The 21,539-nt window shown below is 33.0% G+C and overlaps 1 protein-coding gene across 1 annotated transcript; it reads right to left on the reverse strand.

The window, feature by feature from the left end:
- Nucleotides 1-475: 475 nt before the first annotated feature.
- LOC132748165 (uncharacterized) lies at nt 476-5,550 on the reverse strand. Its single transcript, XM_060737715.1, has 2 exons — nt 4,924-5,550; nt 476-2,031 (listed from the first exon to the last, which is right to left on the reverse strand). Exons 1-2 carry the CDS (start codon nt 4,938-4,940, stop codon nt 696-698), a joined length of 1,353 nt encoding a protein of 450 aa, XP_060593698.1. The 5' UTR covers nt 4,941-5,550; the 3' UTR covers nt 476-695.
- Nucleotides 5,551-21,539: the final 15,989 nt, after the last annotated feature.

Here is a 21,539-nt window from a genome sequence, read left to right on the forward strand (position 1 = left end):
ATTTTGATGTCATGTTGTCAAAGACACTGAGGTTCAACTCAATGTTATGAATAGATGGGTTTTTTAAGGCCCTCATTTATACAGTATTATAGATATTATAGATATTCGGTATTTTGTATGAATTTGACTTTATTCATTTTGGGGTTACCAACATATATATAACAATAGAATTTTATTTCATTCACGCACAGAAGTATAATAAAGCCAAAAATCTAATGATAATATTAAACTGGTATTATCACAATCAAAATGCAACATGACATCATTTGTGTCATTCAAACATTGTTAGTAAATATTAGCACTATATGTGCCTACATGAAAAGAATGACACTTTTTTACTGCATACCATTCTTATTTTGGGTATAGGATAAAATGTTTTGTATGTGTTTGTTTTACTTAATTTATTGAACACGTAATTTGACACAATAATATTTTGTCCGCCAAATATTAGCATAGTATGACTATTTTTTTTTTTCGTGTTTTTCTTTCTTTTAAAATAAATTTGATGTTTTTTCATCACTCTTGAAATATCACACAATTAATAATAATTGAACCAGATGCATTCTAAAATGAGAATTCAAATGGAAATGATCACCCGTAATGAAATAAAATATGTCTCTTTGTCACAATTTTGAGAGAAGGGCATATTTGATAGATATGTTTATTTTTCTTTTGTTAATCAATTGGTATACTGATTAGATATCATAAACTTCAATGATGTCAGCTTTTTCTCTGCTTATATACATCTTAGACATTTGTTGGTTACAACATATTGACTCAATTCTATTTTTCTCCGAATCAGATGTTATTATCTCTCCTATCAACTCACCATCAGATGTAAACTCTAAAGCATAAGGAGAACCAAATCCACACAGCAGCACATTACCTGCTTCAGTAAGATTACAAAATTTACCCCCAAGTAATTGTTCATTATTAAATGATGTAATAACCTGAACATTTTTGTCCAGTACTATCAGTCCATGACCATAATCAGCAACATAAATCCTTGCAGCATCCCTACTAACAGCTAGACTCTGTATGTCAGAGAACAACATATGTCCTGAAAAATCTTCTCTAAACTGATTAAGCTTCCTACCAGACAATGAATACATATATACAGTGTAACGATCTGAAATATATAAATTATTGTTTGCATATCCAATACTTTTACACTCAAAATTAACGTTTATCTTGTTTCTTGTTTTCATTATTCTTTCTAGAGAAATTAAATGAACTTTATTTTGTAATGGAAGAGTTACCGCTACCTGTGTGTTATTAATCATACACACGTGATAAGGCACTCCACGTAGATCACAATAGTCAGTGACAGTATAGTCATGACTGTGTACCCGTTTAAGCTTGCTGTTCTCCTTATCAACTAGAATAATTGTACCATCTTTCATACAGCAGGCGCTGGTGATATTACAATTTTGTTTATCAGACTTAACTTTTATGTTATATGAATTTTTCCCTTTTACCTGTATTAAATTGTCAACAATCTCTGTTAACGTGCCCAGGGTTTTCTTTTGTTTTAGCTGCGTAAAAAATGTTGTATCAGGATCATACTGTATGACTTCTACTGTACTATTCCTTTTAACATGCTCCATATATTTGTTGGCAATATTTGCAGCATCTTCTCCCATCTTCATGGAAACAAACGCTTCAGATTGATTTGTTTTTGTAGATGCTAATTTTACAATAGCTGATGTAACCCTGGACTTATTTTCTTGTAGCATTTTTTGATAATCTTCAATCTTGTCTTCAAGACTTTTAACTTTATTTTCTATATCAAGTATAGAACGTTTTTCTAGCTTGTCAAGTTGGGCATTGATTTCTTGGCGGAATTTTCTTATATCAGCCAATATTTCAGCTTTCCTCATTAACAACCTTTGTTTGTCTTGTTTAAATCTATCAGCTTGTTTTGAAAGGGTGGTAGCTAATTCTTTCAGTTTTGTTTGAATTTCTCTGGATGAAACTTGGTGTGCCTTGTTTTGGATAAATTCTGGTATGTAGAATATATCCTTGCATGATCTGAAAAATGAATTCGTACAGTTTATATACACAAGCATATTAATAGAAAGAACATAATTTTATAGTATTAGCGTTTTTATGATTATTTTTATGTTAAGATCCTATCAGACAACTATCTTTATCTCTTTATTTAAAAGTTATATGGAATCAGACAATTACTATGTAGAAGAAAAAGAAGAACTTTTATTTGCACTAAAGCCCTTAAAAGAGCCATTGACAAAGCATCAATATATATGCATACAAAAAAATAGAAACATGGCAATACGTGACAAGAAGTCGAGATGGCATGTGTATTCCCGGGAAATAATTCTTTGGTAAATGGGAAAGTAGCTCATACACTTTAAGCTGATTCACTGTAAGTGTCATATAAAATTACCAAACCAAAGAGCTTCAGGGAACAATATTAAACGAAGATTGGTTTCACATGACATCTCGCTTGGGAGAGGCAGAATAATGTAAATATTACAATAAGACAAACACATATTAATTTCTATATAAAAAAAATATGGTTAACGAGGTTGGATGCTCCTAGATAATATGTTGATATCATTTAAGGATTTTGCTCTTTCTTGGAAAGGGACGCTATCCACAGATGACACATAGTGCTAAATATGATACATTCACCAACACATAAATACCCCATCGAAAAACGAAAGCGAAATTATAGAGCACATGATGGTGATCAGTACATAAAAAGGGGATAGTAAACAGAAAGATTGGGAGTCTCCATCAACGGAACCATCTATGACTAGGTTATCATCAAAGTACTCAATATTAAGCATACAACATCAAGCATTTTGTTTGACTAAAAAGATTAAAGTAGTCTTATAAAATGATATAGATATATCTATATATATATATTTAATCGAGTCACCGTTTTCATTTTCTGAGTTAACCCTTGACAGAAATGGTAAATATCAAAAGCTGGTTATAATATTTATAATGTAAAGCAATTTATTTTTACAAAATATTTTGTCTTAGTAATCATTAACCTAGCATTATATATATCTCTACATGTTAAATTGGCAAATCTAAAGTGAATCGATCTGCTGCTGACGTTTAATGAAAGCATGATACGTGTCAATACTTAAATTACGAATTTCTGTTACATTTTCTGTATTCATTAAAAGAGCAATAAATTGAAAATTATGAATTTCTGTTACATTTTCTGTATTCATTAAAAGAGCAATAAATTGAAAATTATTAGGGTGATTGCATTTATTCCAATAGTATCTCTTGATATATTTTGTACGAAGTTCTTTAAACATATAACATACAAGTACAAATGGGATTCACTTTTAATTTTTACTATAAACAAATTGTTCAAAAAAGGGAACACATTTGGTTTTTTCCCCTTCCAATTCTACAATAAATTTTGAAATACAGCGTTAACGGCTAAAGCTTTCTGTATTACGGGTATTTAACATCTAACTTTTGCTAACATTAAAATAACTATTGTTCTAAATAAAGGGGTCTTGTCTGTCTTCTAATCGTTTTTTAAAACAATCAGCCATTAATATCTTTTATCCTTGTTTAAAATCATAAAAAAAGTTCTTTTAAATTTTCCAAAACCCTTGGGTTTTAAACCCAAAATTTTAAAAACCTAGTTTTTTTATAAGCTTTAAAATTATCACCCAGTTATTACATTTGTTTCGTTAACTGCTATTCTTTAAAATCAAAAAAATATTTCTAAATACTTTATTTGGGCTGTAAATTTTTAAATTTAAACCAATATTTTATAACACTAAACATTTTATATGATATCAATTTTGTCTACCAAGCTCGGCATATACAAAATCATTTTGGGTAGATGCTTTAACACTTAACAATCTTTTACAAAAACTTAAATAATTATGTTCTTTCTACATGTGGGGCTTTATAAAAAAAACCAATACCTCTGAGGAATACATTAAAATTGGCATAATTAACTTATCAAATAAATCAAGTGTATGTTTGGGTAATAAATCTGTAAATTTATATAAATATTCATTCATTTTGAAAATAGCTTTTAAAGCTTGTCCAGCTAACAACTTATCATGTTGACTATATGAACCACCTGACGTAAATAAAACACCTAAATATATAAAACGTGATACAATTTCTAATTCCTGATCATTATACAAGAAACGTAAATTCTGAGGTAATCTACCTGCTTTTCTGAACACCATGACTTTAGTTTTTCTCGTATTTACTGTTAATTTCCATCTATTACAATATTCTAATAAATCAGTTAGAGATGTTGCAATTCATCTGCACTTTTCGCAAAAAGAATAATATCATCGGCGTATAACAACAGACCTATCTTTATCATTCCAACATCAATACCTTCTATACCTCTATCATTTAAAGTTTGCTCCAAATCATTTAAATACATGCTAAAAAGAAAAGGTGAGAGACTTTCACCTTGACGAACGCCAAAATTACAGTAAAACGCATCACTTAACTCATTATTACATTTCATTTGCGACTTAACATTGCTATACATTGACATTATAACATTTAATATATTTCCACTTACACCACATTGCAAAAGTTTATACCACAATATATCCCTAACAACAAAATCGAAAGCTTTTTGAAAATCTATAAATGCACAGTACAAATATTCCTTATTATTTAAACAATGGTTAATTAACCCGTTAAGAACAAAAACATTTTCAGTTGTACCCATACCTTATCTAAAACCTGCCTGAGCCTCAACATATATAGAATAGATTTCAGCCCAACTATCGAGTCTTTTGTTCAAAATTCGACTAAACAATTTGCCAAATGTACTCAGTAATGTGATTTCCACGGTAATTTCCTGGTTCATTTATATCACCAGACTTATGGATCGGAACAACAAAACCCTGACTCCATTGCTCAGGAAAATATATAAATACGTAATTTTACCTGTGATCAATTGCCATACATGTAGAACAGCCGACCTTATCGTGGTTCTAACAGTACATATCAATGTGTTTATGACTGTGTCTGTCACATCTCTCTGTTGGTGCCCTCGGCAGACCTTTGCTGGTTCCTGGTCTAACTTGAGACTTATCCAACACCTTGTGACCAGCACATAAAGGCACTTTACTGTGGACTTTGACACAACGAACACAGAAATAATCTTTACAATCTACACAGTATTTTTCACCTTCAGTGTTCGAGCCTTGATTTCTACACATTGAACATAATATATCAAATGTTTCATCCGAAAGAAAATCCGTATTAATTTGTCCACCTGTAGCCATTTTTCTTTTTTCTACTAGGTATATTAGTTGATTTGTTCACATTTCAAAATCAATATCAATTGTCCCCGTTGCTTCCAATTAAACACTCGTTAACATTATCACTATGATAAAGCTCCAAGTACTTATACATTGTATTCCTATAAAAGTGACAATCATTTATATATATTTTTCATTCCTATATATCCTCTCCCATTGTTTAATAATGTCGAAGTAATTTGATTCTCTTTATGTTTAACTTATCAATGGTGTCCTTATACTTCTTTGCATAAAGTCTAACTTTATCTGGTGAAATATCATCCAAACTATATTGTTCAACTTAAAGATATATAAAGTGTTTACATATCGGGCTGGTTTAACATTTTTGCTATCAAAAAATATTTTTACCCTTTTAAAAATCAGAAACAAAAAAAGTTATATCAATGGCTTTTTTTGTGAAAAAATTTGGGGAAATTATCTTGACAAAAAAAATGACTAAAAATAATGTTAGTTTTATTATTTTTGTATAAGTAGGAAGGGGATTAAAAAAAGAGCTGGACAATATTATCAGAATTTTTTTTATGGGCTTTTACTAAATTTAATTTTGAGTAAAGTTTCCATAAATAAAAACTTTCATATCAGTTTTGGACTTTTTTCATTTTCAAGTAAGTCAACCATAACAATATTTTATCCAAAAATAGAATTTACCCCTTTTTTGGTCGTCTGCAAAACAAAGTTATTGATTTACCCCCGAATAGCCCCAATTATTTAAACGGGGCTTCGAAGTGTTGTTTTTTCTAGTCGTAAATCCTCTCAGGTAACTTTGAACAGAAGGCAAAACTTCAAAAATATACACCGCTGTAATCGTGAAGTTAGCCAGACAGCCGGAGCAGCCGGAGCAGCTGGAACAAATTTTTGTCTCGTCCGGCTGTTCTGGCTACACAGGCTAGCCGGAATCCGGTTCCGGCTGAATCGGCTAGTCAGAGAAGATACAGTAAAACCTGTGCAAAAGACAATTGGTTAATTCCATAAGGTAGTGTCAAATTACTCTTGCTTTTCCGGCTGGCATGAATAACCAAAATGAAGGCTATTTAAGATGAAAAAATAATCCAGGAACAAATTTATGAATATTTGTCGTGCAAAGTGTGACCGTGGGTCCGCTGGCAAAGGTATGTCCGTCGGGAACGCTCTAGTATTTTGCCGACATGAAGCCGAAGATCGTGCTATAAATGGTCATTTCAACTCATATCTCGCCACTTCCGACTGGCCTCTTTGAGGCTCAGTCTCAATTGCACAGAACCCCCATATGGGTGGATGGTTAGGAGTCTGACCGTGTGCCCACTGGCATAGGTGTTTCCGTCGGGATACATTGTTATTTTGCCGACGTTGAGCCGTTAATCGTACTATACATGGTAATTTCGACTCATATCTGGCCAGTTCCGGCTGGCCTCTGTGAGACTCAGCCTCAATTGCGCAGAACCCCATATGGTGGGAAGGTAAGGAAGTATAACCATGTGTCCGCTGGCATAGGTGTGTCCGTCGGGAATACTTTGGTATTTTGCCGACGTTGAGCCATAAAACGTACTATAAATGGTCGTTTCATCTATATCTCGCCTATTCCGACTGGCCCCTGTGAGGTCCAGCCCCAATTTCGCAGAATTCCATATATTTGGATGGTTAGGGGGACCGTGTGTCCGCTGGTATATTTGTGTCTGCCAGAAATACTCTGGTATTTTGCTTCCGTTAAGCCAAATATCAAAATATAAATGATCATTTTAGCTCATATTTTGCCATTCCTTAAATGTCCCCTGTGATACCCAGAATTAATTCCACAGAATTCCATATAGTGGGGTGGCTATTGGGCGACCGTGTGTTCGCGGGTATAGGTGTGTCCGTCGGGAATACTCTGGTATTTTGCCGACGTTGAGCCGAAAATCGTACAATACATTGTCATTTCAGCTCATATCTTGCCAATTCCGGCTGACCACTGTGAGGCTGGTATATGTGTGTCCTTTGGGAATATTTTCCCGACGTTAAGCCAAAAATCGAAATGTAAATGGTCATTTTAGCTCATATCTCACCTTTTCTATATGTTGGGATTCTTAGGGGGTCAAACAATGTGTTCGCTGGTACAGGTTGTCTGTTGGAAAAACACTGGCATTCTGCCGACTTTAAGCCAAAAATGGAATGAATAATGAATGGTAATTTCAGCTCATATCTCACCATTTCTGGCTGGACGCAAAAATGCAAAATGCCCATTTGGGAATATTCTGGTTTTCTGTAAATAATAAGACGATAAAAAGTGTCATATCTGCTCTAAGCTCGCTATTTTTAGCTTTCTCTTTTGATCCCAAGGTTCAGTTCAACAGAAACCCATAAACTTATATTCTTAGGTACGAAAGACCAGTGAGGACATTTCAACTACTTGAATTCCCGATTATATCTTCGTGAATTCACAAATTCAACTTCGTGAGTTAACGTTTTCAACATACGGAAATTTTAACTTCAGGAATTCACAACTTCAACTTCATGAATTCACGATTTCAACTGCACGAGTTCATGATTTCAACTTTCAAATCACGAATTTACGATTTTAACTTCATGAATTCACAACTTCAGCTTCATGAATTCACGATTTCAACTGCACGAGTTCACGATTTTAACTTCTCTAATTCACGATTTCAACAACATGAATTCACGGTTTCAACTTCACAAATTTTAGATAGTGGTATGTTAAAAGCCATTTACATGAAAGAAGTATATGGCCAAATAATTATCAGCAGTCAATGCCCAATCATTTTTATACAATTATATAGCATGCTGAACTTATTTTTTGTGGTAAATCATATTTTCTGTTTTTCACTTTCAAGATATCCAACTAAAACTGTAGATGGGAAATGTCTGAAAATACAAAGGATTGTTATTTATTAGATTCGGGAGGGAGGGAGGAAAGAAACAGGGGGTGGTTGACATTCAACAGTCAGTATATTATGTATCAATTATAACGCGTCTTGCTGTAAGATGAAGTTACAAACTTTTAAAATGAAATCAAATACATGTACGATGTTATTCTAATTATTTTAAGCTGATCATGCTAACCTTCCCTGTTAAGCTTTTTACCTTTAATTTATTTCTAATTTTCTTTTTTTTAATATGATCAATAAAAATCATTGCAGGCATATATTAAACGTGTACTTTGTTTTTTGTGTTATTTTTCAATAACCATTTTTCAATTGATATTTTATAAATTTATGTGGTTTGTATGAATTTCGTCGAAGTGAAGAGCATCATGAACAAACTAAAAAGGAAAAATCAAGAATACAAAATCGATTTTTCAGAATTAAGAAGAATTCAAGGGATGTTATATAAAGGACAGAAAAGGGGTGGGAGGAGATAAACTAAGGTAAAAACCCTTAATTAAGACAAACATCGTGACTGGACCAAAGTGGTCGTCATTCAGGATTGGTCTCAATTGTGAATATTCTTATCATTGCTTAAATACTTTATGACCATGACTTTATAACCTACAAATACCATATTAAAGTATGTTATGATATTTAATCTGATTAAAGCAAAACAAATTTCTGAAGAAAAGCTTATACAGTAAAAACCCTCCATTAAGACCACCATCGGGACTGGACCAAAGTGGTCTTAATTGCGGGTGGTCTTAATTGTGAACATTCTCATAATTTCTTACACACTTTAAGACAATGGTCTATTTTAGTCATTTTGTTTGAATAAACAATATGTATCCTAACCTGCAAATACAATATAAAAGTTAATTTCGTTAAGTTTTTAATGTTACATCTGATGGGAAGAAAACATATTTCTGAAGAAATTAACTATCAAATTCTATTTAGCCTGATTTCAGTATTAATTATTATATGACGTTCATAATTCATCCATCAAATAAAAAAAATTCTTCGCAAAATCGATATGCTTAAAGCACCAATAAACCACTTAGAATTTACTTCATACAATATCCCTCAAAATATAAGGTGTTTTTGACACCTTGTGAAATCAAGTGTCATGCCCAAAAACATTCAAGCAAATGCTTACAACATAACAACAAATTTAAAGTCTAGGTGGGTGTTGACTTTAAATCAGTGGTCTCAATAGTGGGGTAAAAATAAAACAACAAAAAACCCCAAAGAATTGGGACTTAATTTGGTGGTCTTGAAAATGGATAAGCGGTCTTAATGCTGGATCATGTAACCATTGACATAAAGAACAGAAAATTCCGTTCTTATAAAAATGGTCTTAATAGCGGGTTAGTCTTGATTCCGGGGTGGTCTTAAGTAGAGATTCTACTGTATAAAATTCCATTTGGTCTGATTTAAATATTAATTATAATATGATGTGCATAATTCAACTATCATATAAGAAATGAATTCTTTACAAAATAAATGTGCCGAAAGCAAAATTAAACAGCATTGATGCAACAAAATTACTTTTTCACCATATTTCATATAAGAACCCAATAACAGTTGTTAACACCGTCATGCCAAGCATTCAAACAGAAAATAACAACAAATTTGTGATTTATTACAGGTAGGTGTTGAGTTTAACATCAGTGGTCTCAATAGTGGGTTTAAAAAAAGATTAAAATAAGGAATTTGGGACTGAATATGGTGGTTTTAAAAGTGGACAAGCAGGGTGGTCTTAATTCTGAATCATGTAACCACTGACATAAAGAACAGAAAATACCGCTCTTATATTAAATTGTCTAAATAGCGAGGTGGTCTTAATTCCGGGATGGTCTTAAGAACAGAGAGTCTACTGTATGAAGTAGAATTTGCTTTGGATATCCGGGCAGTTTGAACAAGGACAATATAAATATAAAAATATTCTAAAAAGTTTCCTGCTTTCATAAAACATTGTTCTATTTGATTCATCGTTATATAATTTAATGTATGGGCATGGTGAATGCTCTTTTCAATCATGAACAACTGCGTAGCTCAGCTTTGATATATCTAATTTACAAAGTTGTCTCCCTTTAAATATTATTACCATTTGTAATTCAGTTTAAATTTAGTTTTAGAGTATTAGTTTCGAACTGGCTAGGGTCAAATTTAAAAATAAAAAATCAAATTTAAAATTATATCAGATAGTGGAGCTTCAAAATATCTAAATGTGCTATATTTCAAGTTTCAGTGCTTAGAATCGCGTTTCAAATAATTGGGAAAAAATGCGGGAAAACACATCATGTAATATAATATTATTTGTAAATAATGTCGTCATCTCCTGTTCAAGAAAATTTCTATTTAATCAAGGTCAAGTTTTCAGAATTGAACAAAAATGGTAAAAAGAAGAAACATTACAGTAATAAAAAAATATTAGTATATAAGGAGGAAGGATACCAGAGTATTCCCGACGGACACTCCTATACCCGCGGACACCCGGTCAGACCCCCTAACCATACCACCATATGCGGTTTGCGTAATTGAGTCTGGTCCCCACAGGGACCAGCCGGAATTAGCCAGATATGAGCTGTTTAGTACGATTTTCGGCTCAACGTCGGCAAAATACCAGAGTATTCCCGACGGACACACCTATACCCGCGGACACCCGGTCAGACTCCCTAACCATCCCACCATATGCGGTTCTGCGTAATTGAGTCTGGTCCTCACCAGTCTGGCCTGAGTCTGAGTCTGGCCTTGATTTCTGTTTTTCTGGCTAGTCGTAATAGCCGGAGGTCGTTGTGATAAGTAATTTGACATTACATTATGGAATTAGCCAATGGTCTTTTGCACAGGTTTTACCGTATCATCTCTGGCCAGCCTGTATAGCCGGAACCGGATTCCGGCTAGCCGGAGTAGCCGGAACAGCCGGAGTAGACGAAAATGATATGTTAAATTGATAGTCAATTTGGTATGGCATGATAAATTGAAACAGGAAGATATATTGGGCGAGATTACCGGTATGTAAAATTTGATCTCAGCAACCTATTGAATCGGAGTACAAATTTCTTTAATCATGTAATAAAATTCTGAGCTAGTGTCTGAGATTACAAAATTTATCAAACAAGGCTTAAAATGTTACTAGTTCGACAACATTACCAAAATAATTGCTTTCGCGAATTCAAATGACAAAATTTTGTCGTCTGCATTTTTTTTCTCAAATATTGTTCAGTTGTTGATTCTGATATAAAAGACATATGAGTTTTGCCTTGCCAAAATATACTTGTTTCTATTACTTCGACATCTCCATTTTCTGCACAAATGTAACGAAAATTTAGAAAAGGAACGGCTGCAACTGGTTGTGAAACAATGGTCACAGTGACGGCAAGAATTCACCGATTATTATATGCCATGTCTTGTTAGACAGCTAATACCCCGTCTGCGTTAAGAATATATGCGATTTATTGCAATCGAGCGTAAATGACTGTCACAAAGTGTACCTTATAAATGTTCGCGTTTTCGTATGTATTTCAACGTAAATTTAGATGCAAGGAACGGCTGCTAATGGATCGGAAACAATGATCACTGTGTCAGAAATGGTCAGCTGAAAATAATATGTTGTGTCTTGCATAACAGCTAAGATCTCCTGCTTTAAAAAGGACTGCAAGTCATTGCAATCGGGCACAAATCATTGTCACAAAAAGTGAGCTTTTTCGTGTGTATTTGAATATTTGTTTCGGCAAAAAAGCCAGTAATAGCCAAATATTAAATATAGCATTGAAATGTAAGTCCAGTGGTATCACTAACAAAGTCATTTTAACGTAAAGTTTGTGGCTTAATGCACACGTCACGTTGTAAGAGACGGTGTCCGGAAGGGAATTTTGAGCTCTGCGCTGCTGACATGCGTTTGCAAACTACAGAAAACTGTTATGCAGGAATGTTCTCTAACGTCAAGAATAGGTCGAGTTCTATGCATTTTCGGTAGTAGATATGTATTTTACTTTGATATTGCATACAAACCAACTTGCGGATCAAACGAGAATGTAAGAGGATATGACATGCCAAAACCGTTGCGAACGTTTTGAAGCAAACATGAATATCGAAAGTAGTAAATTTCATAACGAAATGTGCACGAATCTTCAGAGTTGTTTTCGATCTTAATTCATACAGTTGATATAAAAAAAAATACAAAAAAGAAAAAAAATGATAGAATTCATCATCTTCATCAAGTTTAAAACAAACTGCCATACAAATCAGATATATTTCATAAGATTGTTCTTTCCAATCTCTAGGGGAGGGGGTGGCTCTAATTGTGTTCTTTCTGTTGCTTGGTTTGTTAACTGTAATGAGTGGTCTACCTTATTCCAAAGACGAGGAGCGGTTATAAAGGTGGCATCTTCCCAGTTATTCGATTTTCTATAGCAATTATGACAAGTTCATTTATTTGTTTATTTCTATGATATCTGTAACACTAACATCTAGTATTTTACTAAGGTATTCACATGATTCATAGTATTCTCTTCAAAGTTCTACAGTGCATGTCAGTATATTATAGTGAGGCATTTTACTGCAAATATTGCAGTATGTTGCGTTCATTGAACGCCGCCTTTCCTTGTTGATCTTGTTTATCATATTTTTTGAAATGGTTATATCACTTCTTTCTTTTCTTTATTCAGATGGAATATATTATTGCTTGGCACAGTAATCTTGATGGGATGGCGAATGTGTATCAGGGTCATTATTGTGAGGGAAAACCCTGAGTCTGAACATGGACGGTCCTGTGAAGTGCAAACAACCGTCCACTACCCTAGCACCGGCTTAAGCCGAATTAAATATTTAAACATGAAATGGTACAATTTTGAATTAAGAAATATCCGCAGATGTGTTCATACGGCGGTTATCATGGTACCTTCAATGTGCCACTTCCGTGCCATTCCATGAAAAGCGGCGTATGGTCCCCAAGAAATAGAAAGTGTGTCCCCTCAACAAGAAACAATGGGCAGAACCAAGCAAAAATAAATTTTAAAAGGGGATCAGAGGCTACGAAGCCTGCATATCACAGATAAGACTTCAAAAGACAAAGTTAAAAAGCAGGCAACATATCCTAAGGCTGGGCACCCAACAAAACATTTTCTGAATAGCATTCTATTTACAAAATACTATAGTACATGTACTCTGTTTCTCATTGACCAAAGTTTTTTAGTAACCGATGAACAATGACATGTTCTTCTTATGTAAATCACAGCTATCTCTGGACAATGGAAGCGAAAATGATTTTATTATTTTATTGTCTTGCAAGTGTCAGAAGCTGACAACCATCTAGCAAGAGAATTGCTGATTTTCTTTGTCATTTAATTTCCCATGAGTGATAACCAAGCAATCTTGGTGTTTGATGGCAAATTTGCTTGTGTTTCAGGTACCACACATTTGTTTAAACTGTAATATGTTCTTGGCAAAGCATCTGACACTGAAAATTTAGCAGGTAGGTTTAATTATTGTTATTTTTTTAATAAAGTTCAAACTCCTCACCAGTTTCACTCCATTAACTTCTTGATTACCATAGTGTTTGTACAATGGTCGGCTTATTAAGTAATCTTTCCTAAGTTGGGTTCCTGGACGAAGTTATATTTTACCAATTTCTAATAACAGAGACTTTCCCTGCGTCTGTTGTTACGCCTTTTTCACTAAAATCGTGCCCTTAGAAGTTACATGATTTTTAAAAAAACAAACCCTTTGAAGGTTTAAGCTTTAGATTTGCGATAAGCAAACGCTGAGATATATGTTCTAGCCTAATTAATTGTTCTTCAACTGACTTGGCCAAATGATATCGTCCATGTAGAGACAACATTATTTATATAATAGTCCACGGAGAACATTTCCATCCCAAATGAGAAAGTTAATATAGGGCCGCTGCTAATCCCATTGGTAATTATTCTCACATTGTCTCATATTTAATTTCTTCATTTAACATTAATATTTTTTATGATCATGTTGAATCAAGGATTGTAAAAGTGTGACCAGACACGGTAAATGTTCTGAATATTACGATTTTTAATTTTGAAATGCCAGACTGTTTTTTAACATAACCTTAAGGTCACTGCTACTTACAAATAGCAGACACCCTTCCCAATAAACATCATCCCATACTGATTCTGTATCAGAGAGGCATTTCCTTTGGCCTGACCTCTCGGTTGGTGTCACTGAACAACCAGTTTCACAAATTCAAACCTTGGTGCTCAGGCTACGCGATGTGGAGAGTTTCTTCTATAGCTTTACGTTAATTTAGTCTCTACTGACTTTATTTCTGTGTCACTGTGCTGGAAGTTTTACAGCTTATTTAAACACGCTTGAATCTCATAAATTAGTTATACAAACATGTTTAAACATTTAAATTCCTTCATATGGAAAGTACAATAATTCAGAAACCAATAGTATATACAGCAAGGTCAGAATGAACAGTGACAAAGGCTAGCACTTTTGATTCCAGCAGGTTAAAGGATGAGATTCTCGGTTCATGCAGTCTTTAGAGAACTATAAAATTTTAATAAATTTCTACTTAACATGTTGAATTAGCAAGATTTTCACGTGCGCACATCAGAATAAAAAAGGACCACTTGTCATTACTCTTTGGCAATAACATGGATCAGAAATGAACAAATTAACAGCATTTTTTAGGATTGGAATGGATTGGAACACAGATAGAAAGCATTGTACCTTTGATCTGGCATGTACAGAGTTTAACAGTTCCTTGCAAAGCTGAAGGCCCTAGAACTTGTAAATTGCTTGACAGCATGCCCAGAAATTACGTGATGGCTGAACTCCGGTGAATTCAAAATGGCCTACTGCCGATGGTTATCTACCAAAACTACCACCATACAGATAGAAAGAAGTATTGCCATTTGATGTGTAAATTGACTTGCTTTTATACTAAAAGCAAAGAAAATTCCTTATTGCTGATATCATTTTGGGGTTAAATGTGAATGTTCTGAATAATTATGATTATCAATCTGGAAATGTCAGATTTTACAAGTTCTTTAAGATAACCTTTAGGTCGAACACTTTCACTTACAAATAATAGAAAACATTCCCAATAAACATTATCCCATGTTGATATTCTATATCAGAAAGACAATTTCCTTCAGTTTGACCTCTCGGTTGCTGCCACTGACAAGGGGCAGGACGTGAAGTGGTTGCACACTTGGTTCAAGCGAGCGAATTGGTTGCAAACTTGACAAAATGGCAAACACGGCGTGAATTTTTGAAACGGGTGAACGAATTTTTGCCAGGCAAGTGGGTTTCTTTGTTATTTTGAAGTTCAATAGTGTGTCTATTCCATAATGCAATATATATGCCACACTCGATTAAAGGTTTCAGCATTCTAGATTCTGTTTTGACGAAGTTATTGAAGATATAAACTGATCATGTAGATATTTTGAAATTTGACATGTGACTGTTCTGGTCGGTTTTTCTCCTAATTTATTCGAATTTGTAAGTTTTGAACTGCATTTAACAATAACAAAATATGTTTCTGTCAATGCTGTACAAATGGTTTAGTTCGCAAGTCCGAAGATAACATTCAATACACAAAAATATATTGTTCAAGCACATTTTGGTTGCAGACTTATACTTCAAGCATTTTTGGTTGCAAACTTTTGTGTCAATAATGTGGCATACATATTTTTAGCGAGGAATAACTTATCTTTTTTTTTTTTTAATAATTAGCAATATTAAGGCAATTATACCCGTTCATCTAATAAGAAATATATATACAAATTGTGCATGCGTGCAGATATATCCTAACACAGGCTCTTTCAAATAGATACGTATAAAACACAATATGCTAAATTGAAGTTCAGTTGTGTTTATCTTCATCATTTTTTCTCCTCGATATACTTCTTTTCTTTTTACATAGTCTTAGGACTTTTTTTCTTGGCATTATAAACAGTAAAGAAAAAAAAAGAAAAAAAAAAGAACAAACAGCTTTCATTATTGTTCTTTTTTTGAGATTTGAAATAAATTTGATTGTATAGTAGATACAAACTATATTAACATTGACACAAGGGCATTATTCACATGTTTCTTTAAATTGTTCCTTATTATTGACCAATCGAAACATCTTCCAAACTCGAACAATGACTTTAAGTAGTTTTGTCACATATCAGTCAATGTAAATTACCAATCGTATATCAGTTATATTATGATCTAATAGTTAAAAAAAATAATTTTTAGAATACCAATTGACATATATGATATGTACATCAAATCCGAAATATTGTAAACAAGCATGCCATTTTAACTTTTGGTTTATAAGTACATTTACATACTTTATGTCCAAAGCAACTGCTGATCTTTACATACGAAACAAACAAAACAAGCAATTATCATAGTATTGCAAGCAATCCATAAGTCCCCTACCGGTTAGAACCCCAGCAACATTCTGATGGGCCATTCAATTTTACCAGTGAATGAATGACATAAATGAACTTAAATCTTTTGAGTTCTAAGTTTGTCTATATCACAGTAATGTGTTAATTAAGTTTCCCTGCCTAGTAAGGAAATTATGTTTTTACAACCTTGTCATATTATTACGATGTGGGATTTTAAAGTAAATCCTATAAGGAATGAAGACGTTGGAGTGAAAAATACCAATTTCTCGAAAAAAAAGTTCAAGGGGGACATAATTCTGGAAATAGTCTTGCTAGAGTATTTAACCTTCTCAAAAATGTTGAGTGATAATAAGAAACTTATATGTGAAGTTTGAAGTAGATACATTCGGAAATAAAGAAGTTATTTAAAAAAGACAACATTTTTTTTCATAAAAATTCTAAGTTCAAGGGAGGTAATACTGATAATTTTTGTGCTAGAGTGGATAAACCTTGTCACATATGATGTGGTTGATGACCAGAAACTTATATTTAAAGTTTGAAGTAAACACCTTAAGAAATAAAGAACGTATAGTGAAAAAGCTGAAAAATTTAAATAAAAAATCTTGAAATTTAGGCTATTTGTTGCCATAGCAACCAGAATTTTCAACATAGAAAGAAAAGAAAAAATGTGCATAATCTCCAGACTGCCATTTACCCATATTTCAAGATTCATAAAAATATTTTCAGTACTTTTTGAGTTATCACTGGATCCAGTTTATGTGTTAAATTTGCCATATTTTCAGACTATTTGTTGCCATAGCAACCAGAATTTTCAACATAGGAACAAAAGGAAAAGACGTGCATAATTTCCATACTGCCATTTATCCATATATCAAGTTTCATAAAAATATTTTTAGTACTTTTTGCATTATCGCGGGATCCAGTTTTGTGGACGGACGGACTGACAGACAGACGGACGGACAGACGGACGGAGGGTAAACCTAAAGTCCCCTCCGGTTAAACCGGTAGGGGACTAATAACATTTATTGTGGTTTTGATAAACCTCGGAAATTTTACCGAGTAACATCGTATGTGTGCACATGTCCTTCTGTTTATGATGAAAATAATTCACTTACATACAGCAGTACTCTCACATACGTTTGTTTTGTATGAAGTTTTCATTTACATTTTACATATGATGACATATTTTAGAATTGAAGTATCAATAAATATTTTTCTTCTATGTGCTATTATTTTGTTTGCAGGCTTTTACTGATGATTATAGTATTGAACTGAGAACCATGTAATTTGAAACATAAAGTACATACTTGTTGTAAAAGAAGAAAGTATAAATAACATTTATAACAAAAACAAGTAAAAGAACATACTAGTAAATGTCAATAATTGCCATTAAAAATAGGTTAATAAATATAAACTACTACAACCCTTTTGCAAAGTTTTACTATGGATTTCAATAGAATAAGAATAAGTTTGCAACCAAAAATGCTTGAAGTAGAAGTCTGCAACCAAAATGTGCTTGAACAAGATATTTTTGTGTATTGAACGTTGTCTTCGGACTTGCGAACTAAACCATTTGTACTGCATTGACAGAAACATATTTTGTTATTGTTAGATGCAGTTCAAAAATTACAGATTCAAATAAATTAGGAGAAAACCCGACCAGAACAGTCACATGTCAAATTTCAAAATATCTACATGATCAGTTTATACATCTTCAATAACTTCGTCAAAACAGAATCTAGGATGCTGAAACCTTAAACCGAGTGTGGTATATATATATTGCATTATGGAAGAACTTCAAAATAACAAAGAAACCCACTTGCCTGGCAAAAATTCGTTCACCCGTTTCAAAAAATCACGCCGTGTTTGCCATTTTGTCAAGTTTGCAACCAATTCGCTCGCTTGAACCAAGTGTGCAACCACTTCACGTCCTGCCCCTTGACTGAATAATCAAAAATTTAAAAAAAACGCAAGCTATGAGATGTGGAGAATTTCCTCTTTTAGTGTGAACCTTAAAATAATTTCTACTGAATTTTTAATTAATTTCAGTGTGACTGTGCTGGAAGCTTTATACAAGTATCTTATTTAAATTTAAACATTTAAATTCCTTCATAAGGAAAGAACAACAATTCAGGTAAACAACAGTATACAGCCAGGTCAGAATAAACCGTGGCAACACGTTTAAGGGTTGTTTGAGATTTTCGGTTCGTACAGCCTTAAAAGGGAGAAAGTGGAATCTTATAAAGAAATGAAATAATCTTAACAGTTGAAAACTATGAAATATGAATAAATTTCTACAGGTAGTTTAAATTAGCAAGATGATCATGTACGTGCGTAAATCAGAATAAAAAAGGGCCAATTGACATATCACTCTATGGCAATAACATTGGTCGGAAATGAACAAATTAACATCATTTTTTTAGGAATTTTGGATAAAAACAAAAAAAATTTTTTAAATTTTGCATTTGGGTTTTTTTAATTAGGAAGACGGTTTTTCCCTAAATCCAACCCCAAAAATTTTTAACAAAAAAAAACCCACATAAAAATTTAAAAAACATTTTAACCTTTTTGTTTTCCCAAAAATTGGGGTTTTCAAGGGGGCCCAAAAATATATTTTTCCCCTTGGGTGGTTTTCCCCAAAAAAAAAATTAAAAATAAAACTTTTAAAGTTTCCAAAAACCAAAAGAAATTTTTAAACCCAAAAAGTTTATTTTTTCCCCAATAAAAAATTCCCTTCCCCCGCCTTTAAAGGGAAATTTTAAATTGAACAACACGTGGGGGCTAAATTTTTGTAATTTCAGATTCGTTACACAATGCTAAAGCTTATATATGCAATATAATTTATAGTAGTTCGTGACCTTTCATAGTTATAAAGTCATTCTACTTTATTATATATGGCCATTTTGTCAAAAAATATAAATTCTAAATTAAAAACGGACATAACTCTAAAAATATAGCTTTCAGAATGATGCCCCTTGTCTTACAATTGCACCTTGTCATGATAAGCAAGTCTTTATACCTTTTAAAATATTTAAGTAATAGGCAATATTTAAGTTTTTAAACGATGACGAATGAAAGTTTAATGTTTGCCGTAGTGAAATCAATGCTAAAATATTCATATCCATTACATAGTTTGCTATTGTGTTTTCCTTTAACATATTAAATGTTGCACCTGTGATAAATAGGAAATATTTGATAGAAAGAGACAAAAGTTAAAGAACAAAGAAATTAGATAAACAAGAGGGCCAAGATGGCCCTAGATTGCTCACCTGACCAATCGAACTCATCAGAGCAATTACTTAGGCAAGCATCATGACCAAGTTTGATGACAATTGAGTCAAAATTGTGACAATAAGAGTGTTAACAAGATGTGGTTGGTGATAAAGGAACATATATTTGAAGTATGAAGTTGATCCCTTAAGAAATAAAGAAGTAACAGTAAAAAATAGTATTTTTAAGGAAAATTCTAATTTCACGGGGAGATAAATATGAAAATATTGGTGCTAGAGTTATGAACCTTGTCACATAAGATGTGGTTGATGAAATCTGGACGCCGGGGCGAGTAGGACAGCTCTCCATAAACTTCGTATAGTCGAGTTAAAGAGGACCTTATTGACATATTACTCTATGAAAAGAACATTGATTGGAAATGAACAAATTAACAGCATTCTTTAGGATTGGAATACTAATTGTAAGCGTTGTACCTCTGATCGGGCATGTACAGAGGTTAACAGTTCCTGGCGTACTTGCAAAGGTGAAGGCACTAGTACATGACTGAGTAATTGTTGACTGCTTGACAACATGCCCAGAAATGATGTGCTGCCTGAACTGTACTCTGGTGAATTCAAAGTGGCTTACTGCCCAGGGTAATCTAACAACAACACCAACACCACACACATAGTACGAAGTCTTGTCATTTGTTGTGTAAATTGGCTTGCGTAAATTGGCTTGCTTTTATACTTATAGCAAGGAAAATTCCTCATTGGTGATATCATTTTAGGGTTAAATAAATGAGTTAAAATAAATCATGAATTAAAACAAAACTAGATTCAATATATTAATTCATCCAATATTTATGATTATTATCGTGTACGTGCGCAAATCAGAATAAAAAAGGGCCATTGACATATCACTAATGAACAAATTAACAGCATTCTTTAGGATTGGAATACAACAGTTTATCGGCATTTGTTAAATAGAACTCTGTCCTAAAATTGGTACAGTCATATATAGTTTTCCTGTGTTTCTACAAAAAAAATACTACTAAGTCATCAAGAATTTGTAACTGAGTTACCAATATCCACAGCCAAGGTAAATTTTATTTGAAACACATATTTTGTGCCAATTTAGTAATTTCAGATGCGTTTCCCAATGCTCAAGCTTATAAATGTAATATAGAATTAGAAATGGTCTTGGCCCTCATCTTTATTAAGAGCAAACCATGCGATGTAAACGCTCATCTGTTAAGGGCAACAACCATCATTAACCAATTGTTATCATTATTCAAATCAAAAGGGGAAATACCCCTTTTCAATGTCCTTAGTCTAAGAACTGTGTAATTTCTTTGAAGTTAAGGGGTATGACTCCAAAAATAATGCTTTCAGAACAGGGTCTTTAAAACTGAAAGACATTGTTCAGAATTTTGTCCTTTGTCTAACAATACAATTGTACCTGGTCATGTTTCCAAGTTTCATGTAGATACCTTTCATAGTTTTAAAATCATTCTTCTTTATTATATATGGCCATTTTGTCAAAAGATTCAAGTTAAAAACGGACATAACTCTGAAAATAAAGTTTTCAGAATTATGCCCCTAGTTTACAATTGCACCTTGTCATGATAAACAAGTAAACCAAGTTTTATCTATGATACCTTTTACAATATTTAAGTAAAAGGCTACATTTCAGTTCTTGCACGACCATAAAAAAAGTTTAATGTTTGCCACTTTGAAATCAATGCTGAAATATTCACATCCATTACATAGTTTGGTATTGTGTTTTCCTTTAACATATTG

The sequence above is a fragment of the Ruditapes philippinarum genome, unplaced genomic scaffold (assembly GCF_026571515.1).
Source record: "Ruditapes philippinarum isolate M1 unplaced genomic scaffold, ASM2657151v2 ctg3175_1_1_1_1, whole genome shotgun sequence".
Classification (NCBI taxonomy): domain Eukaryota; kingdom Metazoa; phylum Mollusca; class Bivalvia; order Venerida; family Veneridae; genus Ruditapes; species Ruditapes philippinarum.